The sequence below is a fragment of the Pithys albifrons genome, chromosome 5 (assembly GCF_047495875.1).
Source record: "Pithys albifrons albifrons isolate INPA30051 chromosome 5, PitAlb_v1, whole genome shotgun sequence".
In the NCBI taxonomy this organism is placed as follows: Eukaryota; Metazoa; Chordata; class Aves; order Passeriformes; family Thamnophilidae; genus Pithys; species Pithys albifrons.
Window position 1 is genome coordinate 36,106,176 of NC_092462.1, and position 23,344 is coordinate 36,129,519.

The 23,344-nt window shown below is 38.2% G+C and overlaps 2 protein-coding genes across 2 annotated transcripts in view; one reads left to right on the forward strand and one right to left on the reverse strand.

Annotated features, from left to right (window-relative positions):
• Positions 1 to 192: 192 nt before the first annotated feature.
• LOC139672347 (uncharacterized) lies at positions 193 to 11,932 on the forward strand. Its single transcript, XM_071556211.1, has 8 exons — positions 193 to 895; positions 2,093 to 2,179; positions 2,365 to 2,598; positions 4,611 to 4,633; positions 5,482 to 5,627; positions 6,189 to 6,280; positions 6,382 to 6,477; positions 7,920 to 11,932. Exons 1-8 carry the CDS (start codon positions 371 to 373, stop codon positions 9,669 to 9,671), a joined length of 2,955 nt encoding a protein of 984 aa, XP_071412312.1. The 5' UTR covers positions 193 to 370; the 3' UTR covers positions 9,672 to 11,932.
• The window catches only part of LOC139672348 (probable ATP-dependent RNA helicase DDX60), a 44,601-nt gene continuing 33,008 nt past the window's right edge, over positions 11,752 to 23,344 (reverse strand). The window contains exons 32-40 of the mRNA XM_071556212.1: positions 22,157 to 22,357; positions 21,027 to 21,131; positions 19,621 to 19,759; positions 18,842 to 18,963; positions 17,157 to 17,304; positions 15,923 to 16,065; positions 14,826 to 14,977; positions 13,442 to 13,504; positions 11,752 to 13,345 (exon numbers count right to left, since the gene is read on the reverse strand). Coding sequence (XP_071412313.1) covers positions 13,243 to 13,345; positions 13,442 to 13,504; positions 14,826 to 14,977; positions 15,923 to 16,065; positions 17,157 to 17,304; positions 18,842 to 18,963; positions 19,621 to 19,759; positions 21,027 to 21,131; positions 22,157 to 22,357 — 1,176 coding nt within the window. The 3' untranslated portion in view covers positions 11,752 to 13,242. The remainder of the gene's footprint in view (positions 13,346 to 13,441; positions 13,505 to 14,825; positions 14,978 to 15,922; positions 16,066 to 17,156; positions 17,305 to 18,841; positions 18,964 to 19,620; positions 19,760 to 21,026; positions 21,132 to 22,156; positions 22,358 to 23,344) is intronic.

Below are 23,344 nucleotides of genomic sequence, written 5' to 3' on the forward strand. Positions count from 1 at the left end.
GCGGCGGCGGCGGCGCTAGGACCCTGCGCGCGCCCCGGAACGCAACCGCGCGCCAGGCTGGGGCGGGCCCCAGAACCTCCGCCTCGCCCCTGCTGGCTTCGCCTGTTGCTATTGGACAAAAGCCATGTCAGTCTTGCACCTCCGCCTATCGCCGACGCGTCTGCCCTCGCCCCGCCCCCCACGGGCGGGCGCGCTGCAGCGGAGGTTGACGGCTGGCAGCGGCTCTGCGCCCGCGCCCGTGCGGTCAGTGGCGGCGCGGCTGTCGCCTCTCGGTGCCGCCGAGCTGGAAGCGGCGGGGCAGCGGGACGAGTCAGGCCCTGGACAGCAGCAACAGGCGGCGCGGCGGCCGCCCGGCTCCTCACCGCCGCCGATGGAGGCGAGCCTGACGTGCGCCGTGTGCCTGTCGCTGCTGGAGGAGCCGGTGACGCTGCCGCTGTGCTCGCACAACTTCTGCCGGGGCTGCGTGCTGGAGTGCCTGGCCTCGGCCGAGGCCGCCCGCCTGCGGCAGCTGCAGCGGGTGCCGGTGCAGGCCCGGCTGGGCCCGAGCCCGCCGTGCGCTCGGGTGCCGTGCCCGCTGTGCAGGAAGCTGTGCCTGCTGCCCCGCGGCGGCGTCGCCGCCCTGCCCGTCAACACCACCCTGGCCGAGGTGGTCAGGCTGTACCGGGCCGGCACGGCGGGCGCCGCCAAGGCCGGGGAGGCGGCGTCGGGGCCCAGGCCGGTGTCCGACCCGCTCTCCCCGCTGGCGCTCGGAAGCTGCCACAAACATCCGAGCCGGCCGGTCCAGCTCTACTGCCGCATGTGCCGGCAGGCGGGGTGCGGGCAGTGCGTCTCCGAGGAGCATCAAGGCATCTTCCACTCCGTCAACCTCATAGGCACGGTGTACCAGGAAGAAAAAGTAAGGGCGGGGCTTCCCCTCCGCGCCAGGGGCCTGGCTGGGAGGTCAGGCTGACCCTGGGCATTCAGGCGGGCACGGGCTGCTCTTGCTTAGAAACGCCGCCGGGAAAACAGCAGTGTGGTGGGCAGGAGAGAGGCAGAGGGATTGTGCTGCTTTGACGTAGAGGCGGGAGGTTTTTGCGGACTGCCAGAGTGCGCCTTCCCCTGCTGCCGTCACACTGTGTCCACCACATGAACGGGACCAGGCAGTATTAACAGATCTGAACCCAATTTACCAAAGCACCTAGAGAATTGTGGGGGTTTTTGTTGTTGCTTTGGTTTGTAGTTGGGCTTTTTCATATAGAAACTTGCAGTCTTGGCTGAAGGAATGCTGATGCTAAGAGTTTATTGCTTGTTTGGATCCAGTTGTTTCAAATTCAGGAAGATGCTACTCCTACCACCACCAAAAACTCACCCGCAGATGTTTTGTTTATAGGCTTTCTGAGCTGCCATAGCAATTTGTGTCATAGGTAATTACATATTTAGGAACAGATAATTTGGGTGAGCAATAATTAGATAAATGTAAAACCAAGACACCTTACAGTTTGCATGAAGAAAGCAACTTCCTGGCATAATGCTCGGTTGATTGGTTGTACTAGTTGCGGGGTTTGCCAAAATACCTACAGTTTGCGTGGAGTGATGTTTTGAATTGCAACCTTTGTTTAATATGTTATATAAAATATCACAGAATCATGGAATAGTTAGGGTTGGAAGGGACCTCTGGAGATCATCCAGTCCAACCTCCCTGCTAAGGCAGGGTCACCTACAGCAGGTGACACAGGAAAGCGTCCAGGTACAGTTTGAATGTCTTCAGAAAGGGATACTCCACACCCTCCCTGGGCAGCCAGTTTCTGTGTTCTGCCACCCTCAACCCAAAGTTTCTTCCTCAGGTTGAGGTAGAGCTTCTTGTGTTTTAGTTTATGGCCATTGCTCCTCATCCTGACACCTGCCTTTGAGATATTTATATGGTTTAATGAGATCTCCTCTCAGTCTTGTCTTCCCCAGACTAAACAGGCCCAGCTGCCACAGTATCTCCTCATGAGAGAGATGCTGCAGACCCCTGATCTCCCTCTCCACTAGCTCTTTGTCTTTCGTGATGTGATTCTAGATAAATATTGAAATGTATAAAGTCATAATAAGTGTTTCAATTGCCTTGCAGCTAACCTTCTTCAGTACTCTGAAACAAATGAGAATGATAAATGAGAAGCTGATGAATGAGATCTCAAACCAGCCAAATGATACAGATGTGAGTTACAGATGCTGTGTATTATATGTGTGTGTATGTGTGTCTTGGTTTCTCTTCTCATGATTGGTTAATCACAACACACAGCGTTTGGGTGTTTCTTGTGGCATAGATGTGCTCTGAGGTTACTTAGAAAAGACACACTGTGGACATTGCTTCTATATTTGCATCTGTTCTTACGCTTCTAGATGATGCTGAACAATGATGTGGAGATAATTGAAATGAAATTTGGAGAAATTTTCAAAACTCTAGAAATGAAAAAGCAGCAATTACTAGAAGATGTTGAAAATCAAAGAGCTAAAAAAGAGAAAGAATTTCAGATGTGGAAGAAAATGAAAGAAACTCACAAGAAGACCATTGAGAATTTTTTGAAGGATTGTGAAAAGCTTGTCCATGAATGTGATCCTCAGCGTTTCCTGGAGGTGATCGCCTTTTCTTTCTATTTGATATCAGTTGTATAATGAACTCAAATAGAGTCTGCTGTATTGTAGATTATGATTATGACTCGATCAGGAAAAACAAATTCAATAAGTGAAAAATACAGACAAAAATTAACATTTCATACTTTTTTATAACAACGGTTTTCATTTTTAGAAAAGTTTGATAAAGCTTTCTTTTCAGCTTATCGATGGTGATTTTCAGTGCACTTAGTTGACTCTTTTTTTCTTCACTAACAAATCAATATTGACTATATAGTTGCTGCTGTAACACTTCCTATATTATGCTACCAGCTGGGAAAATAGGCTGCTGCCTTGGTGCTGGGTAAACAGTTAATTACTAGTACTGCCTTCAAAGCCGTCTCACATTTCTTTGGTTTTTCATATTTATTTTGAAATACTTTGTGTATTAAGCACTTCCATTGCATTTTAAACTTGTAAGATACTAAAAATGCTTTCTGGAGCAGAACTGCTAACTTGTCTGTGCTGCACAGTGGAGTACTGTGTTGAGGTACCTGAGCTAAGGTGATAATATTGATTTTTAAGCTTGCCATAACCCTTGCACCAAGGTGTGCAGTGGTGGTAAATCAGCCTCTCCAAAGCTAAGCTTAGGTACTTCTGACAGACAGACACTGTGCCTACATAGTATATACACTTATGTGTATATAAGACACTGGAAGTCTTCATTCATAGTGTTCAAGGGAACTGTAGAGAAAAAACACTGTTTGCGATTTAGCAGTAAATGCTAAGACACAAACTAATTTTCACTGTTACCTAAGCTAGTGTAGATTATTTAATTTTGTTTGTCAAACACTGTGGCTGCAGTTGTATGGAATTTAGGAAGATGGTAGATGTGGGGCAAAGTACTTAAATCCTGAAGTCTGTGGGGTTTTTGTCAACTTGAAGGCTTATGCTTTCATAAGAAACCACAGTGTACTGCTGATTTCTGCAGTGGGCCTTTTTGCTGCCTTCAGATAAATGGCAAGCTAAGAAAGTACCTAAGAGTTTGACTAAGTATGTGGTAACAACTCATTAAGGAAAATTTCACTTTTAAAAAAGCAGCTCCTACTTCGGGAAGAACTACTGTGACTCCAGTGATTAGTATGTCACTACTTCCACATCTCTTCCTCAACCTCCCTTTCTTCCTGTTTTTCTTCCTCCCCGTGTTTCTTCTCTGTCCACATCCTGTTTTCATCTTCTTCCTCCTATGGGTCCTGATCTGCTTCATGTTCTGCCTGCTTCTTCTATTTCTCCTATGCCTTTTGTCCTTCCTCCACCTTTGCCTTTTGTTCCTTCTTACGTTCCTCCTCTTTTCCCCCATTCCTCCGGTTCATTTTCTACCTCTTCTTGCCATTTGTTCTCTTCCTCTTTAACTTAGCACTTCCCTGCCTGCCCTCCAGAACCATACTTTGTTTTTGTTTAAAGATTCAGTCCAGAGAGATCACCAGGTTTTTATAGGAAAGCAGCTATAATCTAGTTAGGTTTTCTTACTTTTCATTGCCTGTTCTTCGGGAAGTGCCACTTGATTACAGTACAGTGCACTTCTTAGTGCCATTATCTGCCGGATTTAAAACTAAAAGGCAGCTTTTTCAATAGTGTAATAGCATATTGTGAGCGCATAGCAGAGGCTTTCCTCGCCAAGAAATACAAAATAGTCTTTCATTTGAATGCTTGCAAATATCTAAACATCTGAAATGGATCAGGTAACCATATGGATTGTTATTTAAATGTATCATTTGGCTCTGAAGGAGTTCTTTTTGTCTTTAACACAGAATATTACAAGATAAATCATTGTCTCAAGGGGTTTTTTTTAACATTGGAATGATTTGGGGTGGGGGTTTTGTTGTTTTTTTTAAAGTATTTTAACAGGTCTATATCCTATAGTTTCATGATATGAAGACAGGCAACTCAGTCTCTCAGGTGTTTTGATAAAACAATAACCTTCTTTTGACAGTTGGAGAAAACTCATATCTTACAAGTTCTTATTTTATTTACAGGTTGCTTGCGGCTTGAATACAAGGTATGTTTTAATTTTTTTCATGTTTTGTTTTCTTCAGTGTTATTTTAAAGATTAAAACTGAAAAAATATTTACTCTGGATATCATCAGATAAGTGATTTAAAATGAGAATATTATTGAGTAATTAAGACATAATTTCAGATTTTTGGATGCTCTGTGTTCCAAATTTTAGGAAATGTGTCAAGAATTTTAAGGATTGACTATGGGGATTAGAGATAATCAAACTTTGAATTGGCTGCCTGACAAAAAACAAATGGAAAAATTCATTAATACTTGGAGATTGGATATTTTTAGATATGTTACTTGACTTCAGGAACACAAAAGCATGCTTGAGCTTTTATGGAAATCTTTCAAGAGCAAGAGTGTGTGTGGAGATTTTGCAGTGCCTTTGGTTTTGTGCTTGTAGTGCAGATAGCCTGTAATTTCTTTCTAAAGATTCTTAATTATATTTATTAAAACTTTTTACAGTTTAAGAAAGAATCTTGGAAATGGAGTTCTTTAAAATACATTGTGTTTCAGACTAACATTAGCAATGCTCTCTGAAAAAGGAGTATAATTTAGATTCAGGGAAAGTACACTAAGTATAGAGTGGTAATCTTTTTGCTGAACTACACGCACTACTTCTTACAATTTTCATTGTGTATGAAACCTAATTTGAATGAATCATCAAGCAATAAGTTTTAAGAAAAAAATGTGAGGAACTTGATGTTTCATCAGAGACTTAATTTTTCTGATGTCTTCTAGTGATTTCTTTTTAAAATATGTTTTTAATTTTAGGCATGTGTAATTTACTTGGAATGTAAACACAAAGAAAAGTGTTGTAAGTTGGTTAGGTTTTTTTCTTTTCCAGAATGAAAACTCAGCTTGACGTGATGAATATAGCATCCAGCTGGGAAAAGCCACCAGTGTATATGCCAAAGAAGATGGATATCAAATCTGTAGTTAATGAAATTATAGCTTTGGAGTTAACACCTGCTAATATAGGTGTTGTTAAAGGTAAGGAAGAAGGACTTAATGAAGACAAGATTTGGACGGTCACTCTGAACACCTGCAACTTGTGGAACCAGTTGCTAACAAACAATCTGCGTGGCAAAAGCATGCAAGTGTTCAGAAAGCATCTGAGAAAATTGTATGGTTGATAAATTCATTGAGGGCTTTTAAATGAGTTTTATGAATGTACTTTTTCTAGAAAGTTCCTAGGCTGCATTTTCGGAATCTGGGGGAAGTATCATAATTTTCACATACAGCCAGTATCTTGCTGTCAGAAGTGTGTTGCTGAACTAAAAGAGGGTTGGTTGTAGTGTAATGTGAATGTTGGCTGTGCTCAGATTAAATGCTTTTACCTCATGGAAAAATATGTTTTCTGTTGAGGCAGGCATCTCCAGGCAAACCTCTTATGCAGGCCTTTGCTTTATATTACAGAAGTTTTGATAAGGATTAGCTTTTCACTTAGACTTTTGTTTTTAATTGGAATCTGTACTTGGGTGCACAGGAACCTTTCAGTGTTTTCCATATTTAATATCCTCTTCATCAGTATTCTTGTGTTCTTTCTAATAGATCTACATTATGGAGGAAATGAGAACTCAACTCTCTTCAAAGATATCATGAAGCAGTGGCAGGACCAGAAGAATATACCCAACACATTTCTTGTAAGTTATCGATTACATGGTCTACAACACTATGCTATATTATTTTGTCTGGTTTGGCTTATCAAAATGAAATATAATGTCTGCTGCAAAACATTTTTCAGCCTGTGGTGGGACAGGATGAAGCAGATGGTAGGAGGTTTGCTACTCGGTTTATGTCAATATCAGAAATGTCAGCATTTCAAGATATGAGTCATGAGGTATGATTGAACATCTGTTGTAAGTATGGCTAAGTTACTATATGTTATGTTGCAACTTTCAAAATAACTGAAAATTGTGTTAAAAGCTTTTCTTAGGAAGTTACCGTTCTGGTTCTAGAATGATACCTGACTAAGTATTAAATTTTTTAGGATTTTGCTTTTTTTTTCCTTCACAAAGCTGAAACTTAATCTTACTACTGGCTTCAAATACCTACTTTTATATTTTAATGTGGCTTTTTGAGTCACATCTGCCGCTTTCAAATTCAAATAAGCTTCCCCAGTGCTTATATGAAGAAGAAGTCATCTGCCTGTGTTCTGTTTTCTGAAGATAATAGGATTCCATCTTCTAAGGCCATATAATTTGACATAAAACTGAATCGAGTCTCTGTTTTGTTTTGTTTCCAATGATGTAGTTACACAACTAGATTTTTTTTACTGGCAGTTCCATGTGGATTGCTGAGTATTGTTCTGTACAGAATAATTCTAGCTACAGTTAGTGAACTGTGGCTGGCAGTGAATCACATTACACATTTTGAGAATACAAGTGGCAGATGATTGAATGAAAAACTTGCTTAGGTCCTTTAAATATAGAATTACTTTTCTTTTGCTTTATTATTTTGGAGAACATCTGTTTTCTATTGCCATTAAAGATGCAATTATATATAATAACAAAACCCCCACCACCTAAATTGGTTTCAGATGGCTATTTTTCATGACAGTTTGAGAATTTGTGACTTAATATCTAGGTTAGTATTTTTAGCTATTTCTGGTTTTGATAGTGACTTTAAATACAGTTTCCTATAGTTTCATGTTTCAAAACCTACTTTGTCATCACGGTTCCTTGTGCATCTTGTTCAGTTCATAGAATCACAGAATCACTTGGGTTCGAAGAGACCTCTGAGATCATCAAGTCCAACCCTTAATCCAAGCCCACTTTGATTGCTAGGTCATGGCACTCAGTGCCACGTCCAGTCTCACCTTAAAAAACCTCCAGGGATGGAGAATCCACCACCTCCCTGGGCAGGCCATTCCAATGCCTGACCACTCTCTCTGTAAAGAACTTCTTCCTAATATCCAACCTAAACCTCGCCTGGCAGAGCTTAAGCCCAGGCCCTCTTGTTCCACTGTTGGTTGCCTGAGAGAAGAGACATCCCCCACCTGGCTACAACATCCTTTCAGGTAGTTGTAGAGCGTGATAAGGTCTCCCCTGAGCCTCCTCTTCTCCAGGCTAAACTGGAATTGCCAAAATTACTAAAATTGCTTTTAAAGACCTTTTTTCTCTAATGACTTGTGTTCTGTTGCTTTCCAGTAGCAATGGAAAAATACATCATAGCTGTTATAGAATATATGAAAACTTCAGTCTTAAGATTGTATGTGAGTTTCATAACCTCTGAATCCACAAATGCCATTGTAGATAATGGGATTTTTTACTGTCATTGTAGGAGTTACGTTACAAATACTACATGGAACTTCAGAAGGTCACCGATGTGTTCAAGACACAAAATTTACCTGCACATAAAAAGTATAAATTTGTAACTGCTGAGGCCTCGAAGGATAAGTCATCAGGAACTCCTTTTGTATCTTCACCTACCAAAGCAAGTAACACAGATAAAATAAAAACGGGAACTCTGCGAAGAGCAGGTGGCTTTGACAAAAGAACCTCTCCTGGAAGCATCCCATCCACAAATATGAACTCTTCTGAAACAAATGGTGACTTACAGTTATTTCATGAGGGAAATTCCCAGGAAGTAACCACTTCAGCCTTCTCAGAGAATTCTAAAAACTTGTTATTTAAAGAAAAATTGCCAGTGCAGGCATCAGCAATTACTGTTTTGAATGAAACTGACTCTGGCACTTCATCAGATGTAAACCCAGCAGCAACAGTAGCTGTTACTGTTTCAAATTCAGAATCTCTAGCTGTTTCTGCAGAGAAACTTTCTGGTGTACCTTTTACTTTCAGTGCAACTAACAACTCATTACCCAGATCTATTAAAGATAGAGGTCCATTTTCCTTTAAAAAGCAAGAGAGGAAATGTGCTTTCCCTCAGTTTTATCTAGGGAAATATGATAATGTGGATAAAACCAATAACTGGGACAAACATGATCCTGAGACCAAAACCACAGTTTGTCATGCTTCAACCAGTCCTAATTTGGACTCAGCAGAAAGCACAAAGCCATATATTTTGTTTCCCTTTGGCAATTCAGAAAGAGGTTGGTTTGCAGGATCAGAAGTCAGCAATTCATTTAAGGTTTTACCACCATCCTCATTTTTTAGCCGATCTGAGAAACCATCTGACAAAAAAATGTCATCTCACATGAGAGAAAAAACACTTTGTGCAAGGGAAACTGCAGGATATGCTGCACAGAAACCATCTGTTACATGGGAACAAAAACCTCATGCCTCAGAATCCAGCACAACTGTAGCTTGCAGTACTTCAGAAACCAACACTGCTGCTGGAGTGATTGATATCTCTGAGTCACCTCTTCTCAACAGTAATTGTGTGTTTCCCTTCAAAAGTAACTTGCCATTGCCTTCATCGGTATTTTCATTTGGAGGTATTGTCCAAAATACCTCTGATTCACTGACTTCTTCCATGTTTTTTTCTGGAAACAGAACTGAAAAGGAAAAGGAGAAGAGGAAATCTCCTGAAAAAACACTTCTAAATCTAGGGAAGCCTGTATCTTCAGAGTCTGCAGATCTTGCTTCTAGTCATAGTCATCCAAAATGTAAAGGCTCGTGCCTTCCTGTGAACTCGGCTAAACCAGCTGAAAGCGCAGAAATGATTGCTGATGGTAATGCTGCTTGTTGTCAGCCTCTGTGTTCAGTTGTCCTTCCTGCTGAATATGAGAATGCATGTTCCACTCAAATTACTACAGCAACAAAACAAGACAAAAAAGATGAAGAAACTGTTGCAGAAAACAACTTTGTGTGTCCTAGGATGGAAGATGAACCCAAGCCTATACAGGTTCAGAGCGCATCTTGTTCTGTTCCTGGTACATGTGATGATCTGTCTTTAGGAGATTCTGTGTATGCGGTAAATGAGACAGGAGGAATGCCAAGTGACAGCAGTTCTGACACTGAGGAGCAAAGTCAAACATCTGTCTTTACTGATACTAGCCATGCATCAGAATTTCTTTCTGTTGCCAAAGACAAAATGCCTACTAGAAGGAAATCAGACATTAAGAGGGAGTGAAATGGAAGATAACTGTACTTAAATAAGCTAGAATTAAATAAATGCTCTTAACACATTACAAAGTGATTTTATAGCTGTTCTTTCTGATTCTTGCCAGTCAACGTATCTCAGTGTTGGAAATGTAACTGCTTATCAGCAAGTACAATGCAATAAAGCGATTTTTACCGTATAATCACAAAGTCGGGCAACAACCAAAAATGTCATGTCTAGATCAAGACAAAAGTATAACCATAAACGCTGTATCTTCAAGAATGTAGACCACCTGAGAAGTGCCACTGAGGCATGCAGGGAGCTGAGGTGTCCCAGAAAGGTTGGGTGAAGCCTTGGCAGCAGGAGGCAATGCCTTTGCTGTTTGGGTACAGCTGCACTTACGCTTCAGTGGGTAAGAGCACAGCCAATAGCATTCACCTCACAGGCAGGGAGGGAAGACAGCCACAGGGAAAATAAAGGATGTTAAAATCATTACTGTAAATTGTTTTGCATATCTCCCTTTGGCTGTTTTTTTGTTTTTCTGTGATGTATTTCATGTATATTGAAGGTGCAACTTCTAGTGTAATTTCTCTTGCACTTTTGAAAGTGAAGCATCGCATCAGTGTTGTTATACATTGCAGAAGGGTGTCAGCTACACTTCTGAAATGCTGCCTTTAGGAAAAGGAAACATTACAATTCACTTACAGTTCCTTTGGCAACAGCTTGGGTATGAAAAACATTAAGAGAATCTAGCTTTTAAAAATTTCCTTTTAAATCTGTAATGACAAGAAAAAGGGAAAACAGCACTTCTATGTATAAATGATTCAGAACTCATTGAATTTTTACTCTGAAATACAAAGTGAGGATAAAAAGACGATCTTTTTTACTTTATTAACCATTTTGTTGGATCCAAGAGATAATTGTGCTTTAGTTATTGGAATATACAGACAATAGTACTATCTCAGAATAAAGCTCAATTTCATTTTCTGTTCACTCTTCACCAAAAGTCGGTGCCAGACTAAATTCATTCTGCATTAGATAGATATGTCAACTGGCAAGTATTCAATCAAAATGTGGAATATTTAATATTCCTTCAGAATTTTTCACTGGCAACTAGGAAAATCAATAATTTCAAATTATCTCTGTAACTTTTTAAGAGAAATATTATTTGTATTTAAATCTCTGCAACACTTAAAATTACACTTCCTGTAACATAGTACTTATAAATTATTGTTTTAGGAAATGTTGACCTAATTTTATTTGTGTTGAATTCTTGGCCTTAATTTTTCTGTGGCAGTGCATTCCTTTATTAAATGTGCTGGGAAAAATTAGTTTCTAGTATTTGTAAAACTTGAATACCTTTTTGTCTGCATTATAGTAAGGAAGGTGGTGAAAATTCTCTTATTTGTTAGTTTTCTAGTTATTTATGTTTCATCTCTTAAATTTTAATGTATTTCAGTTTTCTCCTAAGAATTTTTGTGCTTCCTAGACATTCTTGTCATGTTCTTCTGCTTGTGTAGGAGAGAAATGTTAAAAAGGCCTAGAAAACAAAGGCTGAGTGAGATGATCCTGGCACAGAGTGTCACAGGTGGAAGTTGGTCTCACTCTAATAAATCTGAGAGAAATGCAACAATTTTAGAGAGTTAAAGGCACCTATGAAATTTGTTACCAGAAAGTTGTAGAAAATGTTGAATGTGCTCATTCGTAATGAGCTAGGTTAATCAGAAACTTTGAGGTTTCTTAAAATTACTTCTTTTCAACATGTCTTCTGTTCATTTTTAGTAAGTTATTTCATGACAATTTGACAAAGTTAAAATTTAAGCAGATACTTAGTTTTTTAGTAAAAAGACACCATCATAGAATCACAAAGCAAATAGACTGATACACTGTTTTTCAAAGAAATTGTGGGTGTGGGGTTCACTACAATTCTCAGACTTCTTTTCAAGCATTGTTGTCCAAGTGCCTTATAGTTCAGCAGTAAGGTTTCACAGGGGAGATAAATGGCAAGCAGGATGCTTTATTTACAATAGGTCACAATAAAATTGCAGTCGACTCAGATACTAAATCAGAAGAATTAACCATTTCCTGATATTCTCACAAGTTGCTTCTGTGTTCATTTTGACTTTTCTGTCTTTCACTATTGACTCCTTCCTAAAAGCCATTAACAGGAGTGAGGTTCTTTGTATGTACATTATTAAAAGTGAAATGTTCACTGCTGTTACTAATGCTTTAAGAGACATTACAGTCTTCAGCAAATAAAATTAGTACCTAATAAGTTTGGTTTTCACCCAGATTTTGTGCTGTGGTCAAATAACTGAGAACATGATAGAGTCCTTTTCTGACTTTATTCCTTGGTCAATTAACTGTGTCTTACCTAAAAAAAGATCACTCCGTTTGTATCAGAAAATATGAAGGTCTGAGGTCACTTCTCCCCTAATTGAGGAGCAGTTGTGCAAGATTTGTGCATGATTTGCCACACAGTAAAGAATCATTTGAGTAAATTTTATTGTCCAAGCAGAGTTAAAGTAATCTTTTCTACTACTATATTCCATTTCTGTCATAATCATGTTTCACACATTAAAAACCTAGAATGAAAAAACAGTTAGGTCAGTAGCTCATCATCACTACCTGATCGCATGCAAGTTTTCTCCTAGTGCATGTAGTTTGATGCTGTTTAAAGAGATCTCAAACAAAGACTTTGTCAGTGTTGCGGTTTAGGAATGGTGCTTCTGAATTTAGTGGTCCCACTGAGACTCTCCAAACTACGTGCTGCTTGCTCGCTCCCCTCTCCCACTGCAGTGGCGCCTGAGGTCAGGGCAGGACAGCAACACTGAATACTCATCCCCAGTGACCCTCCCTGCCCTTGGTGTCATCATGTCATAAACTGATACTGCACAGTACATAAACAAAGCAATCCTGATCTCTCTCCCTGCTCTGAAAAAGAGAACTATGATGGGCTCTTAGTGCATACACAGAAACATACACAGGGTTAGGTACTACACCAACATGAACAGACCAAACAACATTGTGACCAGTGGCTCTGTGCCTAATACAACAAATGTTTACATCAAATTTGTTTCCAACCCGCTCTGGTCAGATCTGTTGTTTTCTCAACCCATTGTGCCGTACATTGGGTGCCAAATAAGGCTGTCATGGTTTAGGAACAGTGTTCTCCAATTCAGTGCCCCAATTTACTATAATTGCCAAATTAATTGCTGAACATCCTTGACAAAGAAGATGAAAGTTTCTAGTGCTGTCCTACTGAGAAACTAGTTTCATAAGCTGTCAGAACTGTGACATTTGTTCAGTATATACTACATAGTTGTATAATAGGAGCTATCTTAACATATATGTCACTGTCTGAAAAATAGTGCAACTGAAAGATAATGTACAATGACTTAGTTTTGAAATCTATTAAAAATGATTACTTAGTTGACATTAGAGCCGCTAAAATGTCAATTTGTAAAGGTTAACTTTGTATTACTGATTATTAACTAAAGCTTTATTCTGAAATTCTTGATAGATCTAGTAACTTTCAAACCTAAAGGCTGCTTTATGTGTGGTAAGAGTATTATGTGCTGCTGCTTTGGTTGTTTTTCCTTCAGGTAGCACACTTCAGTTTCTCTTCATAGTTTTCACCCAGTTGTTTAAATGCCAGTAGAACATTATCATTTGGATCATCACACAGTTCACTCAAACTTGTTCTGGTTAAAAAGAAAAACAAAAAGGCATTATTCCATTTTAAGTTGCTTTTAAAATGAAATGTATATTGTATTCTAAAAAGTACAAGTTTATCATACCCAATAGCCTTAATGAGGAGTGAAAAATCCTTGAGGGCATAGTAAGCTTCTCCTTCGTTTAACCTGAAGAAAGAAAAAAATAATTAAGTTGATATGCACTATAACTGTTTCACCTTTGATAAACCTGGTTGTGTAAACTCGAACACTATAATTCAGATAAATCTGCTTGGCTAAATTGAGCAGGAGATTGTATAAGCTTTTTAGCAATGATGAAGACTCTATTTTGCAAAAAGGACCACTGATTACTGAAAAGGATCTTAATAAGCTCAGTTCCTAGTAATGATCACGTTTTTGTTTTTAGTATGATCAATATTATGTTGAAATATTAGAACTATAGAAGGGTTTGGGCTGGAAGGGACATTTAAGATCATCTAGTATGGATTGAGGGCAGCCCTGCGGAGAAGGACGTGGGGGTGATGGTTCATGAAAAACTCAGTGTGACCCATCAATGTGTGTTCGCAGCCCTGAGAGCCAACTGCATGCTCGGCTGTATCAAAAGCAGCATGGCCAGCAGTCAAGGGAGGGGATTCTGCCCCTCTTCTCTGGTGAGATCACAGCTGGAGTACTGCAGACAGGTCTGGGGTATCCAATATAAGAAGGACAGGGAAATTTGGGAGGAAGTCCAGGGCCACAGGATTGATAAGGGGACTAGAGCACCTCCATTACGAAGACAGACTTGGAGAACTGGTGCTTTTCGGCCTGGAGGTCACATGGAGGAGACCTCATATCAACCTTCCTGTATGTGAAGGGGGGCTACAAGGAAGCCAGAGAGGGACTCTTCACCAGGAACTGTAGTGATAAAACAAGGGGAATGGCTTCAAAGTGAGTAACAGTAGGTTTCTATTAGACATAGTAAGAAATTCTTTACTGTGAGGGTAGTGAGGCACTAGAACAGATTGTCCAGAGAAGTTGTGGATGCCTCATGTCTGGAGGTATTCAAGGACAGGTTAGACAGGGCTTTGGGCAACCTATTCTAGTGGAAGGTGTCCCTGCCCATGGCAGGGGGGATGGAACTAAGTGATCTTAAAGGTCCCTTTGAACCCAGGCTGCTCTGTGATTCTGTAGCCCAAACTCCCCTGCTATGGGCATGGACATCTTTTACTAGATCAGTTTGATAAAATCAAAGAATGTGATTCTATGGTTGATATATTTCCATGTGTCTTGATAATGTGGCATTAATGCCAAACTCTCATATTTTAACCATAACAGTGCATGTAATGTGTATTATAATTGTTCTGATTAGAATCACCTAATTAATCACATTTAACAGCGATTTCATTCCTAAACTCTCGAGGGAGAAGGCTTTAAATACAAGAAGATGAACTTGTGTACTGTATTATAAACAATGCTGCTGTTTAACAGTATTATAAATGGTAGTACATACCAGTTATCAATTGTCAGTGTAACCAAGGAACCATGCTTATAAAAGTCCAGTGCATATGCATTGAGTGGCCTCCTCCTTCTCTGATAGTCATACTTGTTCAAATAAAGCAGGGGGCAGTTTGTGATATTAATTCCAAGAGAACGTAAGACAGCCTAAACAAAAAAAATTATTGAATAGGTACTGTTGTTTTGTTTATATTCCTATTTTGTCAAACCTAAACCTTGAGATCCACAGCTGAAAAGTTCCATCCTTCTAATCCACTCCAAAAATCTGCACAAGTACAGGTAGACTATTAACACAGGGAAGAGAGTTTGTTAGTAAAGTGACTTAAACTGCTAATACAGCTCTGGGATGTTCTGAGTAATTTAAAGGTTGACTAGGCAACTTGATTTCTCTTGAGTTTTAGATTAGGATCTTCTCATATGCATAGATCATTTATTAAGAATCACTGATGCTTTGAATTCCTTAATCACACTTAAACATGGAACATTTTAAGAATGATGGTGAATTTCAAATCCTCAGTCGTAGGAATTTAATTTTTTACTATTATAGAGTTATGCGTTTTGATAATTCCCTAATACTGCAAAGCCCGTAGTAGAAGACCACAGGAAAATGCAAGTTGACATTAAACATCTTGTTGTATATTAGCATTAAGATAACTCATATGCTATCTGACACAATCCTAATTACAAAGCAATCAATGCCTTAATGCATCCTTTTGCTAAGATCCTTGAGCCTACTGTGTGGTTGATTTAAAAATAAAAAATGAAAACTCTTGACATGGAGAAAACAAACTGAAGATAAGATTTGAAATTTTAGAGTATTTTACTAGTCAGAGTCAAAAGCAATAGAGACCTTGCAGAAAGAAAAATATAGATTTTTTTTCCCTACATCAGTCTGTTCTGTTTCTTGCACTGTGACAATGTGGTGCTACTTGGTGCTGGATATTTCTATTTTGACACCTTTCAAATTATTTCTCCTAAAGAGTGACACTTGCAAATAGTGCCATCATATTAGACAGAGGGAAGAAGATTGTGATTAAAAAAATACTTCATTGAACTCCAATAAAATTTGCCCTCCATGAAAAAATAACTTACTTTATTAACAATGTCCTCATGAAATAGATCGTTATCAACCACTCCAGATAAACATGCAAAAGGTGAGATAGCAGATATTCTTTTGGTGTTGTCCATCAAATAAGATGCTAGTTGAGAGCCATGCCAATTCTGAGATGTAAAATCTAGACAAGTTTCATACACAACATAAGTTATTGAGACACAAACTCCCTTTCAGCAATCTAGTTTAGAAGCGGTAAGTTTTCAGTGCAGCAGATAATGATAGAAAATAGAGTTAATCTTCTAAACTTAAATCCTTCTTAATAGATCTTTGCTTATTTTGTTCTTAAGAACTTCTATTCAGCTGATTGTAATGCATAAGAAAGAGCTTTCTAAGAGTAAGAATGATTATGTCACAATCCCCTCCTTGCTGAATAAACCTTTCTTCTTGACACACCTGTAGCCAGAATTGCTAACAGCTTGAAGTTATGCCAAAAACAAAGGCAATGTTACTATTAGAAGACTTAATTTACCATCATCTTTTATTCTGTTGAAGGACAGAATAAAAGATGTCCCATATTTGTAGTGCTTTCTTACTGCAAAAATAGTATTTTTGAAGGCATGTTTTTTTAGAGGACGGGGGCAATGGCATAGTGGTATATTACATAGCTTTTTTATCTCTCTTGCAGGAAGTAATTTGAGATTATGCAGTGGTTAAATATTTTTCACTCAAATGGCAATCTATATTGCTTGGTAGTTTTACAGTCTTGCCTTTTCATATTGCTTTTTTATTGAACATCATTTATTGGCATAAATAGCTCAATTTAAAAAAAATGTGTGATGCTCTTTAATTGATACTTCAACCTTAAGGTTGTTCAGATGCTGAAAACCTAATCTTTGGTAACATTACAAAAGCAATTTAAGTGTTCTAGGCATTTGAGGATCTGCAAATGCACTGATGATTGGATAAAAAGGCTTTCATTCAATAATTTTACTTAATATATTTTTTCTTTCATAAAAAAATCACTTTGCTTTTTATTTCCCCTATAGAATACTGGAAGAATAGCATCTAAATTGATCCTTTCTCTATACAAAACTTCTGCCACATACAATATAATTGATAATGCTTGTAAAACAAAAGTAAAACAGAAATTATAGCTCTTTATTACTATATCTCAAGTCATATTTTATTCTTTACAACATAAGAATTAACCTGAATTTCCTAATACAATCAATTTCAGAAATTGTAAACATGCATTAAGTTTTTATTTCGTACCTGTCTGTGACAGTGGAAGTTTGTATTCTTTTTCCATATCAGCCAATTTGGCAGTTGTCAGAAGAAAATGAGCAAAATTTTCCTGCACTTTAGTGTTGTATTCATTTACAGCATCTTCAAATTCTTCTGGCAGATCCTCTAGGAAGACCTTAAATAACATGCAGTTTATTGCTTCATATACATAATTAGACCAAAAGTGTCAGTTCTACACTGGTCCCTACATAAAGTATCAGCACACACATAGCATATTGGTAGAAAGAAGGAAACAGTACAGTTTCAGTCTTTAGTCAGCTTGTCAGAGTGCCTGAACATTTAGAATTAACAGATCTTAAAGATGAACATGAATTTCAAGCAGAAAAGTCATCAAAAATAAACAGTAAGTATAAAATTCTTTACAGAGTACTTGATACACAGCTTTAGTGAGGATGTTCCTATCTAGCTGTAAGTGGACTTTTGAAGGAGTGCCTTTTCCAGATCTTGTTTTGCCTGTCTCGGTGTTCAACAGGTTTCCCTGCCAACATGACAGATTGATGGCTGCCATGGCCCACAACAGTCCTGTAATTCTTCCTACATGACTAACCACTTTTCAGAAATAAATAACAGTTTTTCTCCCATAATGCTTGCTGGAAACTGGCCACATAAACAGTTTAATATGGAAGAAGTTCCCTTTGCTGTTCCAGCCATAGCTGTGTCCTCCAACATTTGCATAGAAGAGCCAACAGGAGCACATTGCAAATATTTCATTTTTCTGCCTGCACCCATGGTGAGTTAACTTTTTGCAGAACTAATGGTAATGCTCATCCTACTCATACTGTCCCATTCTTTGAAAAAGCACTAATTCATGTACCACAGAGCATACTGGTGTGCTTCTTGTTTATTAGTAGGTGTCACAAAAAGCTTCATCTCCCTAGATGGAGACAAAATTCTAGCAGAATGAGAAGGTAGAAGAGGTACTCCAGGTGATGAAGCAGGGATTCCCTTGCAGCCTGTAGAGAGCACAGTGGACGAGAGATTCCCCTGCAGCCATCTCTGGGGAGAGGACCATGCCAGAGCACATGCCCACACTGCAGCTGGTGAAGAACCTCACATCAGACCTGCTGAATGTTTTCTGAAAGAACTAAAGCCCAGGGAGAGCCCACACTAGAGCAGGTTTATCCTGAAGGACTGCAGCCCACAGACAGGACTCACACTAAAGATGGTATGACATGGGATGAGGAAGGAGTGGCAGAGAAAGCTGCTAAGAATAGATCACAACTCATCTCTCATTTCCCATCAGCCATCACTGCTTGGGGTAAGAGAGAGATAAAGGAGTCGGTAATGAAGGAGTGAAGTTAAGCCTGGGGATGTCAGAGGCAGGGAAAGGTGGTACTGAATTTATTCTTTGTTTCTCACTACCAAGATCCATTTTAGTTGGCAGCAACTTGATTTCATTTTCCATGAGTTAAGGCTGGTGTGCCCTTGAGCATAACTGGTAAGCAATCTCCCTGTTTCTTGTCTCAATCCACGAGCTCCTCCATACTATTTTCTCCCACAACCTGCTGAGATAGAGGAGTAAGGAAGCATCTGGGTGGGCAGCACCAGGTTCCTGTACTTCCATAATGACACTAGCCTAACTGACAAAAGGAAACAAGTTCTTTGAAGTGGTACACAACACAAATTGCAGTAAAGACAAATGCTTTCTCTACCTTTGACTGGGAAAATTTGAATTTGTATTTCATTGCACAGGCTGGAAGATACTTTCTCCCAAATAAGTTTGCTAGAATGAGAACTAGCTTTTCCAGGACATCTTCTGAAAAAACAGTTGAGCCTATGGCAAAACAGAAAGTACTTGCATTAAATATGAAAGTGTAAAAAAAAATATTGTTTTTGGTTTTGCTTACGATAAACAATGCCCATTTAGGAGTTTTTTCAACAGCTGCCACTGTCATGACAGAGGTTATGCAAAACTATATTGGATAAAGATCAATTCGTTAGATCTAAAACCGGTAGTAGTAGATCATGGTAGATAATTTAGCAACTAATACTATGTACAAATCATTACTGTATCCCGTATGTTCACATATTGTACCATATCTCAGTGCATAAAATGGATTTAACTCAAATAATGAGACAGTAGTGGTACTTTATTTTGTTGATATTCAGAGTAGTCATCCATTTAATTTGCTATATAAAACTCAAATCTTACTCTGGAGTCAGAATTCTTGATTTTTCTATGTATGGCATTACTTTTTACCTCATAAGAATGTTTCACAAACAGCAAATATAAGTTCATGATATCAGCACTGTGGTACCTTGGCCTTCTCAGGCAGAAATATAAGCATATGCAGTGTAGAGGCAAGAGGCCAAGGATCTGAAGAGGAAGGTGGGGCAAGCAAAAGGGGGCAGCAACAAGAAGGCACCAAGAATCACTGCAGTTATGGAGCCTGCCATAGATTGCAATTCCAATGCATGGAGTATTATTCACCTTTAATTGGCTTGCACAATTTGTGGAATAAACCTTTCACAAGAAAGCTCACTAAAACAAAATTTGAAGGTTCATAATAGTGCAAGTGTGTCACAAGTCCAGCAAATCCTCTGGGGTTACATTCTTGATCTAAGTAGCCCTGTTTAATTTGAAAGCAAAAAAATAGTTTAGTTGTAAAAGATGAAATTAGATATGACAAAAATATAAAATTGGAATATTCAGAAGAACAGCCTTTTAACCTAATACAAAGGTACCTATTAAGACTATTGAATTTACAGTGAACAGCAAAAATTTCTCCAAGTATAGATTTTTACCTCAAAGATTTAGATCATGTTGCAAATGAAATGGGCATACAGTCATCAAAGTAAGACTTGATGTAACTTGCGTTAAAGAAAAAAGTATTAACCTAAATGTTTGACAGGATTAAAGCACAGCAAGCTGTGACCTGTCAAATATTTTGCTGCAAGATGTTTGGATGCTAGAGGCTTATATAGTTTTAAAAAGCAACAGGACAAGCTCATGGAGTAAAACTCCTTTAAAGGCTCTAAATTCCAGGACAGCACTCCCATCAGAGATCACTCTGCAGTCCTTCCTGTAAGAAAGCATGGAGTATCCAGAGAATCATCGCTATACAGTTGTCTTCTTTTAAGACACTTATTATTGGAGACAGGATACTAGCTATATGAGACAGCTTTGTCCAGTTCTTATGCTAACAGTAACTTTATGGAACCATTGCTAATCTATCCTGCACAATGATCAGATTCTTCTCTTCAACAGAAGCATCAGGCTCCTGATGTTACACATAGCAGAAACCCAGAAGAGGAGACAGAAATATTGGTTAGGACTCTTACTAAGAGCAGAACTGGGAAACCTAGGCACAGATGGTTTGTTAATGTAATCACATTACTGATGCCTCTTACTGCTGTAAGCCAAAATGGAGTCTTGCATAACAATTTTCCAAAATGGTATCCATCAAACTGAAACTATTACTACGGAGAGATGTACAACTAATTTTCAGTCTTATCTAAGGCCTACTTCCTAAATTTTTGTTAGAGATATAATTTCTCTCAGCTTTTTGGAAATCATGTCATCCTTAGTATATTTAAACCCCTATCACTTCACATGCGTGCATTTTCATATATAATATAAATGCACAGCTCTTAACTTTCCTAACACATTTGTAATTTGATAGACTGTGCTATTGAATTTATTCCGTAACATCAGTAGCTCAGAATTAACCTCAAACTGAAGGGATTCAAATTTTGTTTCCTTAAATTTTTAACAGAAAAAAAAAGTATATTGCTATGGAATAAAAAATATGTTGTTCTTTAAATGAAAGCATACTAACACAAACAAGAATCTGTAGATTTAAGAACTATTCTTCATGGGAAGAAGTCAAAACTTACCTCTTTGATAAGAAATTGCAAGGAAAACATAAAATAAATTTTTAACATTTCAGCATGTCTTTTTTTTCCGAATGACATCAATGAATGCTTCAACACTGACAAAGCCTGGTCAATAAAAAAGAAAAAGAAAGCAAAACGGAAATCAGAAATCCAACAGAATGTTGATATTGCAAAGGAAAAAAATGAATATCCAGCTTTTATGCTTTATTTCATCAATCGGTATGAGGGTTATATAAAATGTATGTAAACTGAATGCCTAAGTTTTGGATATGCTTGGAAAAAGTCTATCCTCTGTCAAATGTGTGCTTATTTTCAAATTTATGCCGAGGCTTGTAAAGTTAATTACATTAAATTCATATAGAGATCTAAAATACGAGGATTTAAATATCATTAAACTAAACCTATGAAGTTTTTAAATTGCACCTTTCACTATAATGCCTTTTTAACATAATAAGGATTTAACACAGAAGTTTACCAATTTCCTTTGTTGACTTAAGACTTGGGTCTGAATTCATTTAGTGAGTTCTTGAAAATAACTTTCTATATGCCAAAGTGGATGTAAAAACCAGATCATCTGGAGGTAAAAGTTCCTTAAAACTTACAAGAGGAGATCTCTGGCCAATTTGTAATTATCATGGGTTTACTTAAATTAGTGCATTAAATGGCAAGAATAAGAATTCTTTGATTACAGATACTTAGTATGTATATTTTAAAAAAGTGAGTAATATATAGAATTTCCTCATTTTTTTAACTGAGATAGCATTTCACAGCACCCATCTTGCCTATGGAAATATATGTTCACATCTTTTCTTCAAATACAGCTAAAATTTTAAATATTGGAAGACTTGCTGTTTCTCCAGTTTAATACAAATATTGCATTGAACAGCAGTCAATAAAACTACCTTCCTGCTAGTGGCATTCTTTCTGATGATAAAATTTATTGCAAAGAATAAATGCATGACAATGGACAGTAGAATACTGTGGAGAAGATGGCACAGGTACTAGAAGCAGTATAGCAAAGCGTACAATTTCATGTGGGGCAGGCTGTTTACTTCTGAAGTGCATAATTTTCTACTCATTTTAAGGAAACTATAATTTCATTATATTGAAGTTAAGAAAAAATATTAAACCTTTGCTTTAGCATCTGCTCTGTCATCAGCCTTTGCAGCCAACAGCATGAGTCTCAATATTAAGGAAATAGTCAGAGGAAACTGGCCTTTCAGCTGAGGTATGTTGGATTTGATAAGTCTTTCAACTTTGGGCAATGGGATGTCATAGAAGAACACATTTCCAATAATATCTTGTCCCCGTCTTCCAGCACGTCCTGACATCTAAAACCAAAATATTTATTAATTATATTATGAATACAATATTATTGTTAATTTTTAATAAAACATACCTAACTTGTATATACCATCTGTAAAGTCCTAATAAAGCACTTATGCAGAATTATTAAAATAATGTGTGCAAAATATGTTGTACCTCAAATCTAGATGGTTTACAAATACGGTGTGTTTCTTTACTTTTTTCAGTATGAACATCCAAATTTGATAGAAGACTTAAACACTGGCCAGGATATTTACATTCTCTCAAATATCATTTTAACATTTATTTTTTTCCAAAGTAAGTTTTAACTTTATTTATATCTACACACCAACTTTGATTTCAAGTTACATTTAGTTCTGAATAATGTCTGAGTAGATTTGGAGCAGAGGAAGTCTCAGAATGAATAAAGAGCAGAGAATATAGAGTAGGGAGAACCTTTCTATGGATGTATACTCTTGCTTGGATCACCTCTTTGTCTGGTCCATTGTAGGGACTTGCACCTCATTCTGGATGATGTGACAAAGCTGGAGCCACATATATATATATATATGTGTGTGTGTGTGTGTGTGTGTGTGTGTATATATATGTGCAAGAGAAGAGAGATGCACACAGGACCAGGTATTGCACAGATCGAGAGCTACCTTCTAGGTTAGGCCATCTACAGTACAGGGCCTATATGGCCTCTTGATCATAAAGCAAACTGGCAGCAATTCATGAAAATACAGGTTTCAAAAGTAGCACAAGAGCAGGAAACAAGTTCTAATGAAGAGGTTAGAGTCTCTCAGCCCACCCAGTAAGTTGTGCCGTGAGAACAGACATTCTGCTTTATTGCATTTGCAACCTCATCTACACATTGCTGCGTCGGATTGTGTGGAGTGCCACTTCCAAAGATGGAAGGAACTCAAATGTCCCCATTAATCAAGTCAATAATCTTTCCTTTCATTGTTACATCCACACTGTATGTTCTTACAGCGTATTTTTCACATTCTGTA